Source organism: Pseudopipra pipra, chromosome 1 (genome assembly GCF_036250125.1).
Source record: "Pseudopipra pipra isolate bDixPip1 chromosome 1, bDixPip1.hap1, whole genome shotgun sequence".
Taxonomy (NCBI): Eukaryota; Metazoa; Chordata; class Aves; order Passeriformes; family Pipridae; genus Pseudopipra; species Pseudopipra pipra.
The window spans coordinates 27,042,780-27,066,502 of record NC_087549.1 but is presented as its reverse complement, the minus strand read 5'-3'; the positions used below and the strand labels follow the sequence as shown (position 1 = coordinate 27,066,502).

The following is a 23,723-nucleotide window of genomic DNA, read 5'->3' as shown; positions in this document are numbered from 1 at the left end:
AAGACTGCAGAGAAGGAGTAAAGCTACTGATAAAAGAGTCATGTCTTTTAAGTTGGGTTAGTACTGCATGTAATTGCTCCTGCACAGGATAACATTCACCTGCAATTGCATAGCAACTCAAAATCAGAAAAGCTGTTCCAGTGTGCCTTCCTGTATGAAAGTGTGTCAACTGGGGCAGGCTCCCCAGTTTCCATGGTAGTGTCGTATTAACCAAGTTCTTGTCATTTTTACTGTCCTTATGAAACTTGTAAACCAGAACTGCTGAACTCTTCCTCTGAATTCTGAGCTAAGCGATGCTTAGTGACATTCCTTCATATAGCTTTGGTCTGTGTCCAAATGCAGAGGGTAGGAGCTGATTACATCTGGGTCCTTCTTTAAAAGTTTGTTGTCATTGCATCAGTAACCCATTTCTCTGTGTAGGTGTTTGTTCAGATTTATCATAATCTGCTGACGTTTTCCTGTGGTGACAAAGTGCCCATAGGTAAGGACAGTTGGTAGTATCACCTCTGTTTTCTTGAAGGAACTTAATATGGCTCAAGAGAGAAACATCTTCTTCCCCATCAGCAGGAGTTGGGATTGTCTAGAAGAGGCATTCCAAAGGCTTGTAGAAAAGAACAGGTCCTAGAGTGGTGCACCTGCTTATTTTCTTTCCCTTGTAGAACAGTGACATTGCATGGTTTTTGCTAAAATTTACTACAATACTTTTTAAGAGGGAGTAAGAAGGAGTTTTTGTTTTTAACTGCTTTCTGTAAGTGAAAAGTTCTAATTCCCTCTGCTTGGGATATGCGTTTGCTGTGTTTGAGGACCTGCTAGTTTAACCAGAAGCAGACTTAAGTTTAGCTCTGTTTTGCAAATGTGGTGTTGCTTTACAGAGGAACACTGGAGATTCCAGAGAATGATCACCTGTCAGAGTGGCTATAATATGTCAGAATTATTTACAGGGTGCTAGATTTTTTATTTTAAATTTCTTAGCATTGCAGGGAAAGTATGTCAGGGAAACCTTTAGGTTTCTGTTATATGTAGGACTTAATAACTATTACACATATAGCATGAAGCAATTAATCATTGCAGGTTTACATGACTGTGTTGCTCTAGCAGCATATGTATGGCAAAGAAACAATTTTTTTTTAATTCCCTCTTCCCTTAGTCAATGTTTAGGTTTGTGTAAATTCTAAATATAATATAATGTACAGTTTGATAATTCAGTATTGCCAAAAAAAAGGCATTAAAATCCTGTTAAATGAGAATATGGCTTTGGATTTAACTTTTGAATTCTGCTGATTTTGAAAAATCAACTGAAATTAGCTGTGCTGGTTGTGTTACTGTGTAAGGGCTTTTGACTAAAATAAAGTCTTCAATAAAAATTGGAGTGAAGCATGTATTTAACAAAGCAGATTAAATTCTTGGGCTTTTATTAATCACCCTTTTCTTTTTGTTGGAATATGTTAGAGATGCTTATGTTCTGCTTTAAGTGGCTAGGACCTGAACATACTTAAATGTAACCAGTTCAAAAACTGAAGACTTCTTAACATCAGTGAGGATGTTAACTTGGAGTGATGTAACTAGTACAGTCAATAGTCTTTTCTTTTGCGATGAAATTCAGCCTCTGATGTCTAATACATGAAATTTTTCATTGGCCCAAATCACTTTGGAATAATTTTTTTCAAATATAATCATCTGTTTATGAAAACACAGTAGAACAGTCTCTTGATTTGTCTTATGCGTAAATGGCTTTGGGAATATAAATGCATGTTAGTAACTGACCTCGTCAAGTAGTTCAAATGGCACAAAATTATTCCCATGTACTTTTATTCCATTACAATTTTAGACTTTTTTTGGCAGAAAATCATTGTGGAGATGGAAGAAAGCAATATAAAAACCAATGAGAAGTGGAAGTCACATTTTGAAGATAAACAGCAAAATAATTCTGGTTTATGAATTTAAGGATCTTTGCCTTGCAGCCTGAAGTGGGCAGAGGAGAGCTCTTGTCTGTGCTACTGTGAGCATAGACAGAAGTATACAGAGGATATTCTGTGCACATTTCTAGTTACTGGGGCTTCTAACCCAGATTTTTTGCTATAAGCTTCTAAATGGAGCAGGAGATTAGCAGGAGAGGCCTTTAAAAAAAGAAACAACTAAACAAGTTTTATCTGCTTCTCATATGGGTGGGTGAAAAATATGAGAGACTTTGGATTGTATGTGCATTTCAAGGTAGCCAACGATTTCCCAGTATAGATCAAACCAAAGGAGCTGTCGTTTCACAAAAGGGTAAAGTAAAAAAGGAAAGATGAAGTTGATAATCTGTAAAATTGCATAATATTCTTGGACATTAGAACTGAAAAAAATAACACATGTTCAGTTTTGAAACACAGTGCTCTGCTAGTTCTTGAGAAATTCAGTAAGTTTTTTTTTTTGTTGTTTGTAGGGACGAACTAAAACTGCTGAACAGATTATGATACATTAGTCTTAAAAAGATGACCTTGTTTTTACTAACTAGTATACCAAAATTAGCTTTCTTGTATTTCTTAGCATCTGCAATGACATAAGAGTATCTGTTTGTAACAATCAAAAAGCAAAATAAAATATATCTGAGGAAAGCTCAATAGAAGATGAAGAGTAATATGATTGCCAAACTTCCCTTTTCCCCTCGGGTTAGAAGCGTGGAAGCTGCTTTTTCTTAAATTTCAGTTCCCTTTATTCCTCCATTCTTGGCATAATTTATTTCCACTTCCAGCTAACTTCTGACAGAGTTATCTTTTTTAAAAATGATCGCTGTCTTACTGTAGTAGCTGGAAAGATTTTGGGCTTTAAAAAAAAAAGAAGGGAAAAAAAGAAATGTGTTTTGACTTGTGGATGTCAATTATAAGGACAGGAAAAATTCAGTTAGTATTAAAAATCTGATGGAAGACTGATATCAGTGTGTTATTTCAAAATAAAATAAAGTAAATCCCTGGCCGAATGTCTTGTGAGAGGTTGTTGACAAAATGTGTTGTCATGGGATGGTGAGTTAAACTTTATTGTTAAAGGAATTGCTATGCAGAAGAAAACTAGTTGGAATCTTAGTTTGTAATATGACAAATGTCTGCTGATAATGAACTGGCAAAATCTGTAGATAGTGAAATTATTTATTGAGTAATGGAAGCTGGACCTTCCGATGGAAATGACAGTGAGTAGTTTAATATTTGGTGGTAGTTACATTTTTTGTGTTAACTTAGGAGACAAGGTGTGTTGGAAGGAGTAGCTACAACCATTGTTCAAAATGAGGTGTAAATAGTTATGAATTGTTTTCTGAAAATGTGCCATCAGGAATGGAATAAAAAAACTGAATATTGGAATGTGTTCAGAATATAACATATACTAGCTTGCATGTTATTTTTATATTACTTACACAAGCATATTTGAAAATGTTCCTCTTCTATGGCAAATGGTTCTGGGGATCTCCCAGCTTTAGCTCTTTGGACTATATGGTTTCTTTGTTGTTTGCATTCCATTTGTGATTAGGAAAAAATAACTAATTGAGGAGAAAACTATAAGAATAGTACTGCTCCTGTGCAAAATGAAAAATATTGTTAATTTTTAGCATTAAGAAAAAATGAAGGAAGAGAGGCCTCTAGCAGAGGCCCACAGAACCTTGAAAAGTTCCGCCTGTGCTTTTAACCCTGTGTCATAAAACTAAGCAAGGAAACGTTAGAGCACACTTTGAAAAATTGAGGAAAGTAGTCTATCAAGAAGTAATTATTACACAATTCAATTGGGATTGGCTGATGTATGATTCAAAAGGAGTAGATTTTTATACAGACAAGGAGAAAATCCATTGCTAAGTAATAGGGATTTTAATAAAAAAGATCATACAGATTGTACTTCAGAGAATAAACTTAAGTGCATTTTTAAATACTTTTTATGTGCAAGTTAGTCTAGACTGCACACTAAAGCCTTTCTTTGTTAGTTTTTTTTTTAATGGTTTTATATATATATATATACACACATATACATATATATATATTTTGTAATATAACTGTGAGGGACAGCTTGCTTTCAGAGTTGATTGCTGTTCTTGTCTGCTTTGTATAAATCTATTATGCTGGTTGCTTCAGTTTCCAAACTTTAAAGGCCATAAGAAATTAAAATTAGATTAAATAAATCTGTATTAGCCGAGACATATACTTTGGGCTTATTTTCCTGCATATTTGAAAATTTTGTGTTTCAATCTCTCTCTGTTAATAGAGGAGAAGTAAGAACATTTTTCCAAATGTTTATTGACACCTCACGGCTTAAAAAGTGGTGGTTTCAAAGGTTGATGTAGAAGATGTAGAAATAGAATGAAGAATAAAATAGGCAACATCATCTATATCCACAGTGCATTCCTAGCTTGAATGAATGCTTTGTGCATTTTTTAATCTCTGCCATGTTCTGCCCTGTCTCAAAAGCTCTAAAGTATAACTGGAGAAGGTACAAAAAAGGACAGCAAGGATGACAGATTCATATGGAAGAAGACTTAGATAATGACTAAGGGTTTTTAGTACTCTTCAGGCTGAAAGACCTGTATGTTGACCGTATCATGCAAGTGTATGTTTTTTGGGTAAAGGACCCTGGAGGTGCTTTTCTGTTGCTTGTGTTTCCTCTGTCTCTAATATCTACCCTCAAAAGTCCCTTGAAAATCAACATGAATAAGGGAATAATTTTGAAAACTGACATCCTTCAGTGGGGAGTTGGATGGTCTTTTCTGTGCACTTTTTGTGTTCACCTGGTCTCTAGTCAGTGTTGCTATCAAGAATAAACTGTTAATAATTTCCAGTTATATAACTTAGACTTCAGCTTTTCACTAGAAAGGATACTGACCCTTGTGAGATTATGTTTTCTTATAATCCACTGTTTCTTTTGTAATGTTGTGTTAAACTTAATATGCAATGTATTACTTTGGTCCAGTATTGGCCCTTGAGAAATCAAGCTTTGGATTTTTCTGGTAAGACTTGCGTTTTATTAATTTTCATGTTCTCAGCTTGTCATTTTTATATAGTTAATTTTGGAATCAGATAAACTCAAATTAGAATTGCATTAGAAAATAATAAGCAGAAGCAGGCAACTCTGTTTTAAGAAGTGAGTATTATTTAACCACCGGGAGTCTTAGTAAGGATCAAGTTGAATTTTCTAGAACTGCAGAGACTGAAGGGCTATTTTTGAAAAAATAAGTGAAAGTGCTTGGGTGAGTGCTCTCAGGTAGTAATTGGTAAGATTAGTGCAGTCTGTGATTGGAAGTAGGACAGACATGTTTTAGTGGTTTAACACTGCTGAGATTGACAGCTGGAAAGAGCCTTGCATAGCACTTTTAAAAAATCAAATATTCAGAGAAAAGAGAGTGAGAACATGCAGTGAATTCTACTTATACCTCTCTGAGCTATTTTTTGAGATAAAGTTACTGGTGAGAGGTGGATCACATCAAATGTCTTACTGACAAAAAGTGTGCAAAGACCCTTTCTTCCACTTTATTTCATAACGCTGAGTAGGTTTCTCTTCCCCTCTCTGAATTGTTGTCTCTTACTGACTTACCAAAACAATGGGGAGGCTGGGAGACTATTTTATAGGGCAGTATTAATGTATTTCCCATTATTGGTATTCCTTAGTCATGGTTTCTTCATATCCCCATAAAAACAAGGAGGAGGAGTGCTGTAACACTAACAGCAGCGCTCTTGGTTAACATCTTTGATGTTGTTTTATGTTTGCTAATTTTGCTGTGGCTGCAGTAGAGATGTGCTCACACTAGTCGAGGCTGTTGTAACTAATAAGGTGGTGGTGACAGGCACAAATTCCTGTGAGTGGATTTTATAAGCTATCTGGGCACTCTTGGTATGTGCTCGGGCTGCCTGCCTGTTCTGAAGCTCACACTTCTCCATTTTCGATTTTGTTAGAATCTGTTACCTATAGAGTTGAATTTAATATGGAGCTACTATATGTAACTAGGGTAAAATTTTCTGTTTGCTGTGTAGGTACACTAAAATCTGCCCATATTTTAACAATCTATCTTAATACATTTACTTTACCTTTCTCTTGATGCAAGTCTGATGAACAGTAATTTATACCAAGCATTAGGATTGCCCATAACAGAAGACAACTCAGAGAGGCTGAAGACTCGTGTAATTAGCATATTATATATTTCTGAAGATATGAGGACTATTCAGCTAGATATTAGAATTAAGGAGAAAAGATTCTTCCCTGATTTCTTGACATGTGTATTGGACTGTTGGCCTTAAACTACCATTGTTCTGCTCCAGAATTGTTTACGCCATTTGTTTCACTGTGTGTGTGATCTTATCTGTAATACACAGAGGAGGCATTAGGATATTTTTCATTATTTGATATTGTGGTAGGACCTAGGATAATCGTTGTGATTAAAATTCACAAGCAAAGTGTACCCTAAATATTTTGCTTTAACTTATTCTGTGAGCAGTGGAACTAGGTTCCATTCAGATTTTTCTTAACCATTACAATTCTCTTCATCTGCTGTTCTAGACCTTTCTTACTTGTAGTAAAAAAGTGACTGTGCACCACTCCAGCTCAGACTGATTCAGAGTGGTCTGTGGTGACTGTGTAGCCTTTCAGTGAGCAGCTTAGATAGCTTGAGCTCACGATGCAGCCCTTTGCTCAGCAAGCACATGAAATTGTGTCTCTTTCCTCTGCTGCACTACTGAGCTTTGTGAAACTCATGAGAACTTAGTGTATCAGAGGATATTACTTCTCAGTTTATTTTAACTGAATCTGGTGGTGAACAAATTCACTTAGAGGAGGGATGGACATGAAAGGAAGAGGGGGAAGAGGCAGGTGGACGATATGAGTCATGCATGTGACATTTACTTGGGAAAAAAAAGGCTAAAAAGGTACTTGCTAGTCCAAGTATAAGGCAGAACAGAACAGGCAGATGTGTGCAATGCAATCATAGTCTGACATTTGTTTGGACCTCTTGCATAACACCTCGAAATACATTTTTTTGTAAACCTCGGTAATGGTACTATATTTTTTCTTAGACCTTACTATAAGGATAGCAATATCTTGTAGATAATGCATGGATCAATACTGGAGCATTTGTAGCAATGGTCAGTGAATGCGTATGAAAAATACAGAAAATGAAATAGTTTTGTATGTAGCTTGGTTTCCATATCAATGTGAGTAGACAAAGATTTATTTCCTGAGGTGGAGGGATGGAAAATGCATGTAGATTGGCTCAAGAAGGATAAATATAGAAATGTTTATATCAGACCTAGTGTGAAGAATATTAGAATTTGTCCAAAGGAGGAGTAGAGGGCATGACTTATGAGGAGCAGCTGAGTGTATTTGATTTGTTCAACTTAGAGGAGACCGAGAGGTGACTTCATTGCTGTCTACAACTTCCTCATGAGGGGGAGCAGGTACAGAAGTTTTGATCTTCTTCTAGTGTCCAGTGATAGAAGGTGAGGTTGGTTAATAAGAAAAAGTTCTTCACTGAATCATAGAATGGTTTATGTTGGAAAGGACCTCAAAAGGGTGGTCAAGCACTGGAACAAGTTCCCCAGGCAAGTGGTCATGGCCCCAAGCTGTCAGAATAGAATAGTGTAAAACATTTCAATTGGAAGGGACTTACAATAATCATTTTGTCCAACTGCCAGAGCAGTTCAGGGCTGACCACAAGTTAAAGCATGTTTTTAAGGACATTGTCAAAATGCCTCTTAACCACTGACAGGCTTGGGGCATTGACCACCTCTCTAGGAAACCTGTTACAGTGTTTGACCATCTTCTCAATAAAGAAATACTTCCTAATGTCAAGCCTGAGCCTCCCCTACTGCAATGCTGACCCATTCCTATATGTCCTATCACTGAATACCCTGAGAAGAAATTAGCACCTCCCTCCCCAATTTCCAGCCAGCAAACTTGCTAATGGTACATTCAACTCTAGCGTCCAGATCATTGATAAAAATGTTGAACAGGACTGCCCTGGAACTGAGCCTTGAGAAACACCACTGAGACAGGTCACCAGCCAGATGTAGTCCCACTCAGTACAACCCTTTGACTTTGAGCTCTGCCCTTCAGACAGTACTTCACCCAGCATACCAAGAACCTCATTCCACAGCTGGACACCTTGTTTGGAAGGATGCTGTTAGGGACAGTGTGAAAAGCCATGCTAAAATCCAAAGAACTACATCAGCCATCTTCCCTTCATTGATGAGGTGGGAGGCCTTATCATAGAAGGATATAAAATTAAACAGGACTGTTTCATGATCACTGCAGCCAAGACAGCCACCAACCATCACATTCCTCATGAGTCCTTCTGTATTCACAAACAGCCAGTCCAGAAGGACATCTTTGCTAGTTGGATCACTGAGTACTTGTGGCAAAAAGTTATCACCTACAAACTGCAAGAATTTCAAGACTTGCTCATCACAGTGGTGTAGTGCTTCCAGTCGATATTAGTTGAAATAAGAACAAGGGCTACAAATCCAGGGGTTTCCCCTTATTGTCTAGAGAATAATTCATCAATGATTATATCCTTCACCTTGCCTGCCCTGCCTATTCCTCCTGAACAGCCTGTAGCCTATCATCCCAGTACTTCAGCTGTGGGATTCGTTCCACCAAGTCTCACTAATACCAATGATATCATAACCCTCGGAACTGACCAATGTTTCCAGTTCAGTGTTCAGACACATTGCTTAACTTTTAAGTAGTCCTGTGCGGAGTCAGGAGTTGGATGACGTGATCCTTGCGGGTCTCTTCCACCTCAGGATGTTCTGTGATTTAAGAAGAGTAACAGTTTGCTTTCCATTTAATTTCTCTGCAGGTTTGCTGTAGGGTTGCTAACTTGGAACTTAGTAACAAAATATTTGCAATGTATCAGGGATGTTGCAATATCTCTGGAGAAGTTGTTAGTTAACTGTCAGGAAGAGCTAATGTCTTGCGTTATTGTCAGGGCCTTATAAACCTTGCAGAAGGAGAGTGCTTAAGCTGAAATTCTACTAATGTCAAAGCAGATCCTAAGGAAGACACTACTATATCTATACCCACAAGTACGTGCTATGGGCTTTGTGAAAAGATGGGAAATTAAATGCTTCTGTATCCCTGACTGTTTTGGCTGGTCCGAAGATTCACTCTCAAAAGTGTGTTGATGAAAATGGAAAGTATGAGGACATTCTCATAGCTTTCTTCTCCTTTGTTTTGTTGGAGTACTAATGAACAATTTTGGGGTCCTTTTCCAGTCCTCTCAGCGTCAAGTAATTCTGGTGTGTTTTTTTTTTTGTTTTGTTTTTTTTTGTTTTTTTTTTTTTTTTTTTTTTGTTTTTTTTTTTTTTTTTGTGAGGGGAGTGTTTGTAAACTATTCCTAGGTAAAGGAGTAAGGGACATTGTCAGTTGAAGATGGTCTTAGTAGTACTTTTGGGTTTTAACAGGAAGAAGCAAGAGATTCTGCTGACAGAAAATGATCTGGGGGTCCTGACGGGCATGAAGTTGAACATGATGCAGAAGTGTACCCATAGGGGCGGTGATGACAAGTGGTGTCCTGGGCTGCATTAGACAAAGAATTGCCATGAGGTTGAAGGAGGTGATCCTTCCCCTTTATTCAGCATTAGTGAGGCCACACCTGGATCTCTGTGCAAAAAAGACATGGACAGGATGGATAGAGTTTAATGAAGGGCTATCAAGAGGATTAAGGCACTGGAGCACCTCTCCTTTGACTCAAAAAGAAGTTTCCAATATTCATTATTAGCATAGATGTGTCCCACAGTTACAAGTGTTTTGAACAGTACATATTACTCTCATTTAAAGTTTTCCAGATCTTTTTGCTTCCATATGTAATATTTATGAGTCTCATGGAATACCATTGGTTTTGTTGGTTTTTTTTTTTAACATATATTTATATATATATATATATATATATAAAACTCATCAGTAACTAAGGAATTGGACAAACTAAAAAAGTAAGTACTGAAGGGATCTGGAGGAATCTTATAATCTTGGAAAGTAGCTAACTATTCTGTTAAATAGTTTCAAGTTGTTAGTTTTTAATTTTAATAAACTATCCCAGAATTTTGTTAAGGTGGAGACCTGCATTTCAGTCTATCAGTATTTGTCTGAGTTAAGTTTAGCAGTGGATACCACAGAAGATAATTTGTTACTCAGTTTTTTTCCTCCTGTAGACTTTCTTGCAAATTAGATCAAGAAAGTACAAGTATTTTGCTTTAGACATAACAACTGGCCATGAAAACTTCTCAATACTCCAAATGAATATCTTCACTTCACTTGGTGTAGTTACCATGTAGTTGTCTTCATCAAGAGAAGACAACTTCTTTGCTTGAAATTTTGTTTATTTTTGGCCACGCAGGAATAGTTTCCTCTGGATCATAAAGACAGCAGGTTGCTAATCATTAAAGCTTCTTGATTTTCAGTATTTGAAAAATCTCTAGTAGAACTTCTAAAAATCTCTCTCAGCTTAAAGGTTTTACTTCTAAAAAGGTAAGGTGGTAGTCCCATCCTTGAGCAAGTCTGTCAGTCCTTCTGCTATGTGACTTCTTTACTGTTCCTGCTTAGTTTCATACACTATATTCTTGCTCTCTCTGCAGCAGCCTTGCCCCCCAGAAACCTGAGATATATGGAAACATTTATGTCGACACCATTTACTTCCAGTCTTTATTAATTTTAGACTGCTCTTTCATTGACTCTATTCTCCCAGCAGAGCTTTTTGTGTCCTGTCCTTTTCTTGAATAGCCGGTACTAGTACCTTACACAATGTCATTAATGCTGTTTTTATCACCACTGCAGTCCACGTGATGAATAGAGTTGTTGTCCCATGTCCCACCTCACCTCTGCCCCCTGCTATGTCTGCATTAGTAATTTTCCTATCAAAGTTTGAGGGGCTAAATTTTGGATTATGCTTCTCTTCTTTGTGCAGCAGTGTTTGTCATATGTCTGACCAGCCTTTAGGAAGTAATAGGTGTCCAATACTCTAGATAAGATAGTTCATCTTGTACCATCTGACTTGGCCAACTTCCTGAAGGCTTTGTTTACCTGGAGTAAAAATGTGCTTGACTGCAAGTGAGTGTGACTCAGTGTATAAGAAGGAATCTTGAAGGAAAATGACAAATATTTTCATGTGAGCAGGCTGTCTCCCAGGAGAACCAGCCTGCATCTGAGCTGGTTAGGCAATAGTTTAAATTTAAATTAGGCAATAATTTAGGTTAACAATTTAAAAATGTCAGTAGCTGAGTTTGGATAGTTACTGGTGAAAATAACTGATGACTGAAGGCTAAATAATTTTTTTTTTTGACATATCCTTGGCAAAGAAGTTTCTAGAAAAAACAATTGATGAGTTTTCTTTTGACTCAGAGAAAATTTAGTGTTTACTTTCCTCTTAATTCCTCACCAGTTCTTGATTCCTAATCAGTTAAGCAAGGACTGAGTGGACTGCAGCTTTGGAATCTTTGGTACATGATGAAAACAGAATTAGTCAGTTCAACTAATTTAGTCTGTTCAGGAAAGCCCTTTTGAATAGAAACCACAACATTAAACTTTCTTCGTGTATTGTTGATAAAAAATTCTGTTTATTTTAAAAAGTTTAAATGCTTTTTTTTGAACTTCCATATATTTTACTTTGTAGTGTTTGACAGACATGTCAGTATTTTTTTACAACATAAAGGAAGTGTGAAACTGTAATCATTACTGTGTAAACACACCTGGGTGTACCATATTGGCAAGAATATAAAATAGACTTCTATTAGAGAAGGATGTTCCATTTACAGGGGCAGAACAGATCAGGGAACTGTTGATGGGATGCATCATGTAGTTATAAACAATCATGTAGTTATAAACAGCCCTTCAGCCAACCCTTAAGCCTAACTTTGTTTTATCTCCATCAGCTGTCCATTGTAATAATTGCTAATTGGTCATTTTTTTCTTCAAGGGGAAAGATGCAAAGCTAAATGTAGTGAATTCTCACTTCCCTGTTATCAGAAAATTAGCAAACATGTTTGCCAAATGCAGTTAGCAGCAAGCAGAGCAAGAAACTCAGGTTAGGGCAGGTGGTATGCCTGGTAGATAAATCAGCACCTGAAACCTGAAGTCTCAGGAGATTATGCAATAAACTGTCTACCTGAGGACTTTGACACACTTTATTTATTTAGTTAGTTATTTCATTATGCATTTATTTTGCTTTGTGCATGCTTGGAATAGAGTTAAAAAACTCAAAACAACACAAAACCCAACCAACCAAACAAATAAAACAAAAAAACCCCCATTAGATCTATGCATGTTGAACAGTTGCAGGAAAAAAACCACCAGTAAAAATAATCATAATTTGTCAGTTAAAAAAGTATACCTAAACTCATTTTTAATGTACGTTTAGAACTAGATCTTGGTTTCTAGTGAAGAATTTGAGTTTACTTGCCTCAGAATTCATTGCATATGTTGCTCTTATGATGTCTTCCATGTCAGTGGCCTCCAAAGTCAGATGCACAAGACCAGCCAGCCAGATGTGGGAAGAAAATCTAGGATTCATATTTTATCTGAAAAATAAGAAAGAAATAAAGCTTTTAGTACACATATTTACACTGGCACCCTCAATTGGTCTGTATGTCACGTAGTCCTGTGTCACATTTGGTACATGAGGTGTCCTGAAGGCAGATTTAGTATTATGCAGTATGGTGAGGTAGCAGTAGCACCTTCATTTCTTCATTCACTTCCAGTGTATTGTAATGGATGCAGTTCACTTGTGACCAGTTAGACGGATTTATGGATTATATTATTTAGTTTGTACCAAACAAACCCTAACAAAATAGGCAAACAGCTTAAAAAAAAAATCCTGCAAAGAGACCATGGATTGTAGATAATACTAATAATGTGAATACTAAGAACATGTCAGAGCTGATGCTTCTACTCCTGGTATGAGCTCTTGGTCGTTTGGCAATTAGATCTGACAAGAAGTCGGCCAAAAAATTTTGTTCGTTAAGAAGGGTATTTCAAATACGGATTTACATCCACTACTATAAATGATGAACCTCACCCTAAGAGAACATTGTATCTTGAGATATCAGCTAATAATAGCATGAAACCATCACAATTAGCAAGGCATTTTAAAACTAAGCACCCAGAACATGAAGACAGACGTCTACAATTTTTTTCAGCAATGCTGGTCATTGCTCAATCCAGTCAATACTCAATCCAAGACTTTACAAGATTTCACTAAACTTAATGATAGATATTTAGAAAACTCTTTTGAGATTTTTCAGTAGCAGAAGACATAGAAGCCACATAGTGATGGGAATACACTTGGTCTTCCTGCCGCAGTAAAAATGTCTGAAATAATACATGGAAAACAATGTGGTGACAAATTAAAATGCATTCCTTTGTCAGCAGATACTGTTGGAAGATGTCTGGAAAACATTGCCAAAGTTTTGAAGAAACAAGTTAGAAAAAATTGCACAGTGTGAGAAGCTTGCTGTAGTGACAGCTGGATGAAAGTATAGATGTTTGTTTTGTAATGTGGCTCAGTTTAACGGTAGTTGCTAAATTCTGTGTCCATAATGAAATTCACAAAGAACTAAGTCCCTAGGGAAAGATGTACCAGACAAGATATATTCTTAACAGTGAATTCTAAACAGTATCTTCTTCAATAGCAGCATTTTTTTTTTAAATGAAAAAACTGTACATATGTAACCACAGATGGAGTGGCTGATTTTACTGAACTGAAAAAGGTTCTGGGGTAAGGTTTACAAGGTGAGCACCACATATAGAATTTATTTACTGCATCATGAATAGATAAGCAAGAAGGAAGTTGGAACCATAAGTGTATAAAATGCTTCAGGATGTCACAATTGTGGTTCATTGTATGAAAACAAGGCCTTTAAATAGTAGAATCTTTACAATAATCTGTAATGACATGGGGAATGACCAGGAAAATCTTTTGTACCATGCAGAAGTTTGCTGGTTATCATGGCAAAGTGCTTAGAAGAGCTGCAAAATGTATTAATTATTATGTTTTTATTATTAATTATTCTGATTAATTATGTGTTTTATTTCACAAAAAGACAAGTGTTACAAATTGACCTGTTCAGTGATAACAGGTGAATGTCAGCAGTATGCTGACTAACAGTTACTTAAAAAAAAAAAAAAGAAAATAAAGACCCTTAAGACACCTTCCCTTGAAAGTGAAGGTGACATTTTAACAATGAGAAAGAAAATGACTGCTTTTTGAAATAAGCTGATATTATGGAGACAGCATTTTGAAAATAGGTGTTTGGAACTGTTTACACCACTGTGGGATTTTTTTTTGTTGCCAGAAAAGGTGCATGTCATCTATAAAACCTCTTATATTTGTACACTTAAACTTGGAAGCAGTTTAAAAGTTTAAATTTTTAAACTTTTACCGGTTTAAAAGTTCTCTTAATTAAGGGTTTCAGAATCTGAAAATTTGTTAAAAATATAGAAATGCAACACCTTCCACTGGCCAAACTTCAAGAAAAAATTTTGTATAATTAGTGGATGGGAATGAAAAATGAGTGTCATGATTTAGAAAGTGTAGCCAGTGATGCACTTTCATTTAGATGCTCATATATTTATAAATTGTTTTTTCTGACTATGACAGCCAATAAACTGAATTTAAAACTAGACATTCAAATCACTGTATTATAGTGTTAAGTCAACTTTTTAAAAAATGCTGAAACATATTCAATCATAAAACTCTCACAAAAAAACCCTCCCTTTTTTTAGCAACAGGATAAAGGTTTTGTGTACCATTATATATTGTTTAAAAATACTGTTTATTTAATCTTTATCTCATCTGTTTTTATATATACAGAATGTATTAGTACAGTAGTGTATATATATATGTAATTTATAAATAAATACACACATATTGGAAGTACATACTCAAAATACTTTTACTTATAGAGATGCATGATGAAAAAGGTTTAGTGACAACTGTTCCCATATTATTATTATTGAAACCAATCAGTGTACACAAAAATAAATATCTGGAAGTTCATCCAGATCATGAAAAGTGTATTTTTCATCATGAAAAAATAGTCGTCTGATAGAAACAGAATATTTTACTTCTAGATGTGTGTCAGGTGTAGTAATTTAGGAGGACAGGAGTGATGCTGTTTGCATGTGCTTCAAATGCACCAAGAGATGCGCCAGCTGGGATTTGAGACACACTGTTTTAGTCACTGAGTGGAGTAGTCCTTGTAAAGGGCTTATTGTCTCAATAGAGGAGGGAAGTGATTTGTGGGTGGATAACAGTGGTGTAGAAAGCTGATGGCAAATCTAGGGATAGAATGCAAATGTTTGTCGTCTGAATCACTTGCGTTACTGCTTGAGTGTATTGTTCTGGTGACAGCTTGATTTTCAAGCATGTAAATGTTTCAGACATTTTGTTCATTTGAAGTTGTGGGTGCTTTGCTCATCTGAAATCAGACCATAAGAGTATCTTCTAGAGAGAGGAATATTGATATATCATAGCTGAATTTCTTTTCTTGCCTTACACAGTTGTTCTAAACTATGTAAATGTATGTATATGTTCCTGAAGTAACATACACATCCATAGAGATGTAACATGGGACAAATTTCCAAAGTGATTGCTTTTTTTAACTGCTGTTATGAAATAATGTGTTCTGCCATACATAAAAAAACATTTGGTAACTTGTTGATTGGTTGAACATTTTATTTAATAGATGTAGCTAACATGCAAAGATAAGTACTTTTTAATAAGCTACCTGTTTGGTTTTTTTTTTTTCTTTCTAGGCTAAAGCCTAAACCTCTGACATGGCCACAGCCTCACCAAGATCTGATACAAGTAACACCCATAATGGAAGATTACAGATGCAAGTAACAGGCAAGTAGTGATTTTTACAGGAAAACACATGTATTCTAAAAAAGCAGTCTTGGAAATGGATATAAAAATGAACTACTATAGTTAATATTTTAATTAATAATGTGAATGTTACAGTTAAAAATGTGACTATAAGACGTAGATGATTAGAAGATAGAGATTATACAGTGACTTGGATGATAGGGTTTAATTTCTCTTCAAAATAAAAAACATAAGATATTCAGTACAACAGTAGGGACAATTGCAAGGAAATTTACTTGGGATCAAATAATTAGTAACACATATTCTGAAGAGGGAACACATGTTACTGAAATTCTACAAAAGAGATTGGCAATTGTAGTGAACTCCAAGCTGGAAATGGGTCTAATGTTGTAAGTGAAGGTGGAGAAAAACTGGAGAAGATCACAAAATCTTCTAGCCCTGCAGAAGATTAAGGTCTTTCATTACATGTCAGGTAAATGTTTGTTGAAAATAATATTGCTATATAACATCCTTAGGGCAGCAAGTTAGATTACACAGACAAGTGGAATAATATAGGTTGGAAGGGGCCCTTGGTGATTTCCTAGTCCATTTTTCTGCTGAAGGCGGGATACCTTTGAAGTTGAATCAGGTTGCTCCTGGTATTGTCCAGTTGAATGTTCAGTATCTCAAAGGCCATAGATTGCCAGCTTTCCTGAGTATGAACCACATCGCTGTGAAAATGTTTTTCCTTCTATCCAGTTAGAATTTACTATGTTGTCTCTTGTGACTGTTTAGTTTTGTTGCTTTTGCTGTGGTGGTTCTCGTAGTTTGAGGCAAAATTCAGCCATCTGCTGGAAGGTAAACACAATAGGCTACAAACAATCCTGGAAATTTCTGGTTGTGATGGTGACACTTTTTCCATAGATGTTGAACAGGCCAAGTAGATTATTTGCTTTGCTGGTCATGGATAAGAAGTGGTCAGTGATGTGAGAATCGGTTTCAGTCTTAGCTGCTCTTTTTGTGGGATGGCAGAGCAGAAGTGTGACTTTTTTGTGGTCTGAATATAAGCAACATGCATCTAGATAAACAGATTTTATAGCTAATTATCGCAGTGTTACAGCAGTTAAAAGTGAAAATGTCACCAGCAAATAGTTAAGATACTATGCATAAATACATCTGCCATGAATATGTGTGTATGTATGTATGTATATAAGTATTCTGTTGGTAACTAACTTGAACTTAAGGCTATCCTGAACAAAATTTGGACAAAACTTGAATAAGATACCACGTCTTAATGAAAGCTGCATCTCAAGAAAGATGCATAATGCTGGGTGATCAAAGATGGCTAGGTTATCTGAGAAAAAGTATGCTGTTGGAGAGTCCCCCAAAATGAATATTTTATGAAATTAGATAAGACAGGAACCTTAAAACTGACTAACCTTATGTAAGGATCACATAATAATGTGATGAGTCATCAAAACTGGCAAAAACTAACAGCAGAGTGGAGCCACCTGTAGATTGAAAATACATATATATAAATATATATATATAATAACGAACTGACTTTCACAAATGACCCCTAACTTCAGATATGTGTATACAGAAATGATAATTTTGTGTGCTGTGCTGAACTGCTCCTTACGTAAATAGTCTTGTATTTTTCTGGCACTGAGGCTTCTCTTGACTTCAAGCAATGTGGTTCAAAGATCAAACGGGAATAAGTCTGTACAACATTTAGGATTAGTTTTCTGAAGGTTTAGTTTTCTAACCAGTCTTTATTGCAAGATCACAGGAATGCCAGTGGCAGCACAGAGAAAGGAGTGGGAGACAAGGAATTTACGACTGTAGTATTGCTGACTGACACTGTATGTTTATGTTTAGTTTTGTTTATGCTGCTGTAGAATCTAGACTTGTATTTCAAAAACTATACCTAAAACACTTTTATAAAGGCAGCAAGTAACATAAACTCATTTTGCAGACAATTCATATGGAGTGGTGGCTTGTTTGAGTTCGAATAGATACATCAGGTTGCAGGCATGCTCTGCCATCAGTATTTGTTCAAATATGCTTGGTGAGATATCCTGTCTTGTTAGTTCTTTTTGAAGTCTTACTAGTATTATTACTTATTCATAATTTTTTAAGGGATGTCCTAACCAAAAAATGATAATTGTCTCCTTCTATGTTTAACAACTCAAAGCTTATTTAAAACATAACCAGATACAAGGGGGGAAAATTAAAAGGAAGTTTGAATATCATTAATAAATACCTGTGTTTTAATAAATGTATTTGCTTTTAGAAAGCAAATTATGGACAAAAAATGTGGAAGAAGTAGAGGTTGTCAAAGCTTAAAAGTATATCATGGTTTCAGATGAAATAATATGATCCGTGTATGGAATTAAGTTTTTAGTTTTCTACATTTAAACTTTCATCTTTATCAAGCCAGCAGTTCCCTTTTATGAACCACGATGCATTACTTAGACTAGATTTTTCAGATGTGAGGGAGTTAAGTTTGCACCTTTTAATTGAAATTAAATAAAAGTCTGTGGCTAATGCCATTATAATCTTGGATGGTTGCATCCCACTAACTTTTAAGTAACTAACGTATATGTCTCAGGATACTGTAATCCAGAAATTCCATTAACAAATTTGCAGATGACACCAAGTTGGGGGGGAGTGTTGATCTGCTGGAAGGCAGGAGGGCTCCTCAGAGGGACCTGGACAAGCTGGAGAGTTGGTCTGATTCCAACGGAATGAGGTTCAACAAGGCCAAGTGCCGAGTCCTGAACTTTGGCCACAACAACCCCCTGCAGTGCTACAGGCTGGGGACAGTGTGGCTGGAGAGCAGCCAGGCAGAAAGGGACCTGGGAGTTTGGATTTACAGGAAGCTGAACGTGAGCCAGCAGTGTGCCCAGGTGGCCAAGAAGGCCAATGGCATCCTGGCCTGTATCAGGAACAGTGTGGCAGCAGGAGCAGGGAAGTGATTCTTCCCCTGTACTCAGCGCTGGTGAGGCCACACCTTGAGTACTGTGTCCAGTGCTGGGCCCCTCAGTTCAGGAAGAATGTTGAGGTGTTGGAGCAGGTCCAGAGAAGAGCAACGAGGGTGGTGAAGTGACTGGAGCACAAGTCCTATGAGGAGAGGCTGAGGGAGCTGGGGTTGTTTACCCTGGAGAAGAGGAGGCTCTGTGAAGACCTCATCACTCTCTGCAACTACCTGAAAGGAGGTTGTAGCCAGGTGGGCATAGGTCTCTTCTCCCAGACAACCAGCAGTAGGACAAGAGGGCATGATCTTAAGCTGTGCTAGAAGAGGTTTAGATTGGATATTAGGAAAAAATTTTTTACGGAGAGAGTAATCAGAATCTAATTGGAATGGGCTGCCCAGGGAGGTGGTGGATTCACCATCCTTGGAGGTTTTTAAGATGAGACTGGATGTGGCACTTAGTGCCATGGTCTACTAACCACGGCGGTGTTGGATCAAGAATTGGACTTGATGATCTCAGAGGTCTTTTCCAACCGGGTCAATTCTATGATTCTATGATACATGTCTCCCTTTCAGATAGTTTACTAAACTTCTGTTGTTGTTGGTTTAACCTCAGCCAGCCCTGTGAAGCCACTTGCTCACTCGCCTGCCAGTGGGATCAAGAATAGAATCAGAAGGGTAAAAGCCAGAGAACTTGTGGGTTGAGATAAAGAGTCTAATAGGGAAAGCAAAAACCATCCACACAAGCAAAGCAAAACAAGGAATTAATTCACTGCTTCCCATGGGCAGGCATTTGCTCAGCAATCTCCAGGACAGCAGGGCCCCATCACATGTAACAGTTACTTGGGATGACAAAGAGCATCACTCCAAACTTCCCCTCTTTCCTCCTTCTTATATACTGAACATGATGTCTGCTGGTATAGAATATCCCTTTGGTCAGTCAGGACCACCTGTCCTGGCTGTGTCTCCTCCCAGCCTTCCATGCACTCCCAACTTCCTTGCCAGCACAGCAGTACAAAAAGCAGAAAGGGCCTTGTCTCTGTGCAAGCGCTGCTTAGCAATAACAAAAACATCTCTATATTATCAACCCTGTGTTCAGCACAAATCCAGAACACAGCCCCATACCAGCCACTGTGAAGAAAATTAACTCTACCCCAGCCAAAATCAGCACACACATATCATTGAATTAGCAAGTACTGTATAGAAAACCAACAGGGAAGGATTATTTCTGAGTGTCTGAAAATACTCAGTCTTGCTTTAGTTTGCAAGTGGTGGGAACAAGAATCACACTGAAATATGGGAGGAATTAGAGAGAAGGCATAGTCAGCAGATAGGTACATCTGTGAGTCCATTGTTGTGGTATTCTGAAGATGACATCTGCCTGAAATAGAATTTAAAATGTTGGCAGTTAAGTTGCTGTTGTTCTTACAGTGACTTCCTCAGCTGGGCAAGGAAGTGGGAGAACAGATTTATGTTCAGGAGCACAGAGCAACTCACCAGTGATTCGGAGGTGAAAAATAGTTTCTTTGATCGAGTGCTATTTCTTAGTTGATGAATATTTGGCTGAAACTTTTATGTTCATCTGCAGAGCTGTTTAAATAAGGGAAATCTGAGCTGATTTCTTACTTTTAACAAACTGTGTAAAACCACAGGTTAACCACACGGATAATACAGGCAAGGAAATGAGGCTCTATATACAGGGTTTGGTATATGGGGACATTTTGAAATAGGCGTGAACTGCATACGCTTTCATAACAACATATAACTAAAAAAAAAAAGGTCTGCTAATCTCTCAGATGCATCATAAGGTGTATCTAGGTATTTTTCATTTAAGGTAAGAATGGGAAGAACAGTAAGAAAATAACCCACATTATTTTCAGTGTTTATCCCTAAAATAATTGTGCCGCCTCTCCAACCAATCCTGCCAGTATGTGGTGAAAAGAGTATGTGACACTTGGTTTCCACTATCTGACAAAGTGGCTTTTGAAAACAAAAGCTACCATTTTTGCATTATCTTCTCTCTGTTCAGCAGAAGTAGAGAGGGTGAGAAATAACATTGCCATGCAATGCATTTCCTACAATGTGTAGGCAGTACGTTATCTGTTTTTCAGTAACAGTGTGCTGTTATAGATAAAGCAATGTGTTTTATTAGTTTCTAGTGCCAAACTGAAACGGAAAAAGAATTGGTTTGGAACAACTTTCTACACGGAATTAACTGCAGATGGAGAAATTAAGAAAACAGCAAAATCAAGTAGTTCTTCAAATCCCAAATGGGATGAGCAGCTGACAGTGTAAGTAGATTTTTTGGTTGTTTAATACCATTTATTAGACAGATGTTGCAGGCAAATATTTACTAAACTTGGATGCCTACATAGTTTGCTCTGGCTGTTGATGTCTAAATGCAGACATAAGATGATATTTGTCTCTAATGAATTTTTTTCCTCAATTCTTACAATGTTTTGAGAATATTTTTTGTACTGAGAGTATTACTTGCATACAGTTGCTGTACGGGCTTTAGTCTTGATATTTGTTAGCGCTGTGTTAGCACAACTTGCTAGAAAGAGTTACTAATTGTAACCATGTAATTCTCAACTTTAAAAGGAAAAGAATCGCAGCTGGGTAAGTAGTAGTTATGAGGAAGTTAATTTCTTCCTCTGATGAGGAAGAAATATTAAGGGATATGCACTGAAAAACAGTTTACTGCAAAGTGACCTTGCAACTTTTCCTGATAGTTGACCTTTTTAATCTTCTTATGGTTTAGTTTGGTTTAACTGTGCTAGGGCTGTAGATATACCTAAATATGACACCGTGAAAAACTGGCAATCTTGCACTGTGCAATTGGCTAGAATGCTTTATTATAGAAGCAAGATTGTACTGGTTCAGACTTGGGTCTAGAAACAGGATAGCTACTATCAAGTGGCATTGAGCCTGGGCCGGTACATATCACAGCACATGAAGTGTCTCTGTGCAATAGCCAGCTTTGTTAGTAGTACAAGCCATGCTAGGTTCTCATAACTAACAGTGCTAGAGAGGGAGGAGTGGTACAATCTACCGAACTTTGGGAAACTCCTTGCTTGGGAACACTTACTTATTTACTCCAGACCTGAGCTGAAGCAAGTAGGGTATTCATGTGCTGCATTTCTCAGTATATCAGGTTTAGTGAACTTATTAGCCCTTTGCGGTATTGCAAAAAAGAATAATACAGGATTGGACCTGACGATGATTTCCAGGAGTTATTACTAGAACAAGTACCGAGCTACCAGTATATTCACAGCAACCAGAGTTTTGCTTGAGGAGGCAGGTTTGATTTGCAGGATCTGGTGATCTGATAGAAGTGAGGTAATGTGTTGCATAATACAACCAAGCAGACTTATTCCATCATCAGTATTACTTACTTAGGATCTTACCCTTATATGTATGTTTAAGGTATTCTGGCCGCCTCTTCCTCTGACTAATGGAATGGTATTGTTGCTTCAGTTGCCCAGTCTGTTTGAGGATAAGTGAACTTATCAAATTCTCCTCAATTCTGGGGGCCAGCAGTATATTTTCTCTGTGTAGTTGTTGTTTTTTTTTTTTTCTTTTCTTTGTTGAGCTGGTCTTGTAGTAAGACTTCCATTAGAAGGAGGCCTGTTCAAAACGCAAAAATATATTTGCTCATCTGTTTCAGCAAAAATGATCCACATTGTCCAACATGTTCAAGTGAATGTAGAGTTAGTCTTGTTGTTGGGAGGGTGGGGGTTGTTCTTATTGTTTTCATCAATACTGATATAACTTTCTGTATATATTAGATCAATACTGATGGATGTGCAGCCTTTGACTTTTTGCAGTAAAGTACTTCTACTCCCATTTTTCACAGCCCAGAGCACCCTTGCAGTACTAGACCCTGTACTGCAAAACTACTCTTCAGGACCTAGCATAGATTCCCATTTTCCTTCTTGAGCAGGGGAGAGATCAATGCCAAAGGTTATCATAATACTACTGTAATTGGGTCCTTTACCTCTCTGCTTCCCTCCAGTTTTTACTTTAGCTTCATCATTTGATTTTTCCCCTCTGATTTCTGTGAGTATGCCTTATGGTTTCATATATATTTGTGGATTCATAAAAGATGTTTTAAAAATACTTTCATGGCAAAGTGACACCCATTAAGAGGGTTCTTCATGCTTGCAAGTAGCTGTTCGGTTCTTTTTTTCCTTTTTAAAAAGTATTGAGTATTTTTCTTTTTAGGGACATAAAAATATACTTCCCACCTTTTTCTCCTTTAATAATGTGAGATTTTAGCTAGAACTCTGGAATAATGAGAAATATGGGAAAATATGCCTTTCATAAATAAAGATATGTTTTATATAACTGAGATTTGAGTTTAGTGTAGGTTATTCTGATACTTCTCAAATACTTTATGCTATTGTAGTAATGCACTTTAAGTTTGATCCTAAGTATAAATATCGTAGCGTTTGTAGTTCTTAGTTAAAAATTTCCCCTTGCAATACGAAAACTTAGTTCATAAGTATCAGGAAATACAATGAGAAAGTGAATTAAGTTCAAATACTACTAATTACAAAAACGAATACTTTAAAATCTGTATATATTTTTTAAAAAAATGTATTTTATGTGCAGGAATGTGACTCCACAGACTACGCTGGAATTTAGAGTGTGGAGCCATCACACTTTAAAAGCAGATGCTTTATTAGGAAGAGCCACTGTAGACTTGAGACAAGCTTTGGAAATACACAATAGAAAATGTAAGTTGTCATGAAGGATATTTTGAATAAAGTAGAATTATTATTACTAATCTGTATATCAAACTGGAAACCAGACTACTAACTACACACGTAATTACAACTGACTTTCAGTTGATGTCTTTACTTGTCTCTTCTAGAGATGTCTGTGCTATTGAGAGCAATTTAAATGTAACAATGGGATATAATACTTTTGAAACAAACAGAGTAT

General features: G+C 36.7%; 1 protein-coding gene across 4 annotated transcripts in view; it reads left to right on the top strand.

Annotated features, from left to right (window-relative positions):
• WWP1 (WW domain containing E3 ubiquitin protein ligase 1) overlaps window positions 1–23,723 on the top strand; it is a 57,655-nt gene that overhangs the window by 3,601 nt on the left and 30,331 nt on the right. For 3 of the 4 annotated variants that reach the window (XM_064649508.1, XM_064649519.1, XM_064649501.1), the window contains exons 2-4: window positions 15,751–15,841; window positions 20,929–21,067; window positions 23,391–23,515. In XM_064649508.1, the coding sequence (XP_064505578.1) occupies window positions 15,772–15,841; window positions 20,929–21,067; window positions 23,391–23,515 (334 nt within the window). In that variant the 5' untranslated portion in view covers window positions 15,751–15,771. Of the gene's footprint in view, window positions 1–15,750; window positions 15,842–20,927; window positions 21,068–23,390; window positions 23,516–23,723 lie in introns of those variants that run through there. The other variant, XM_064649529.1, reaches the window with a different exon arrangement.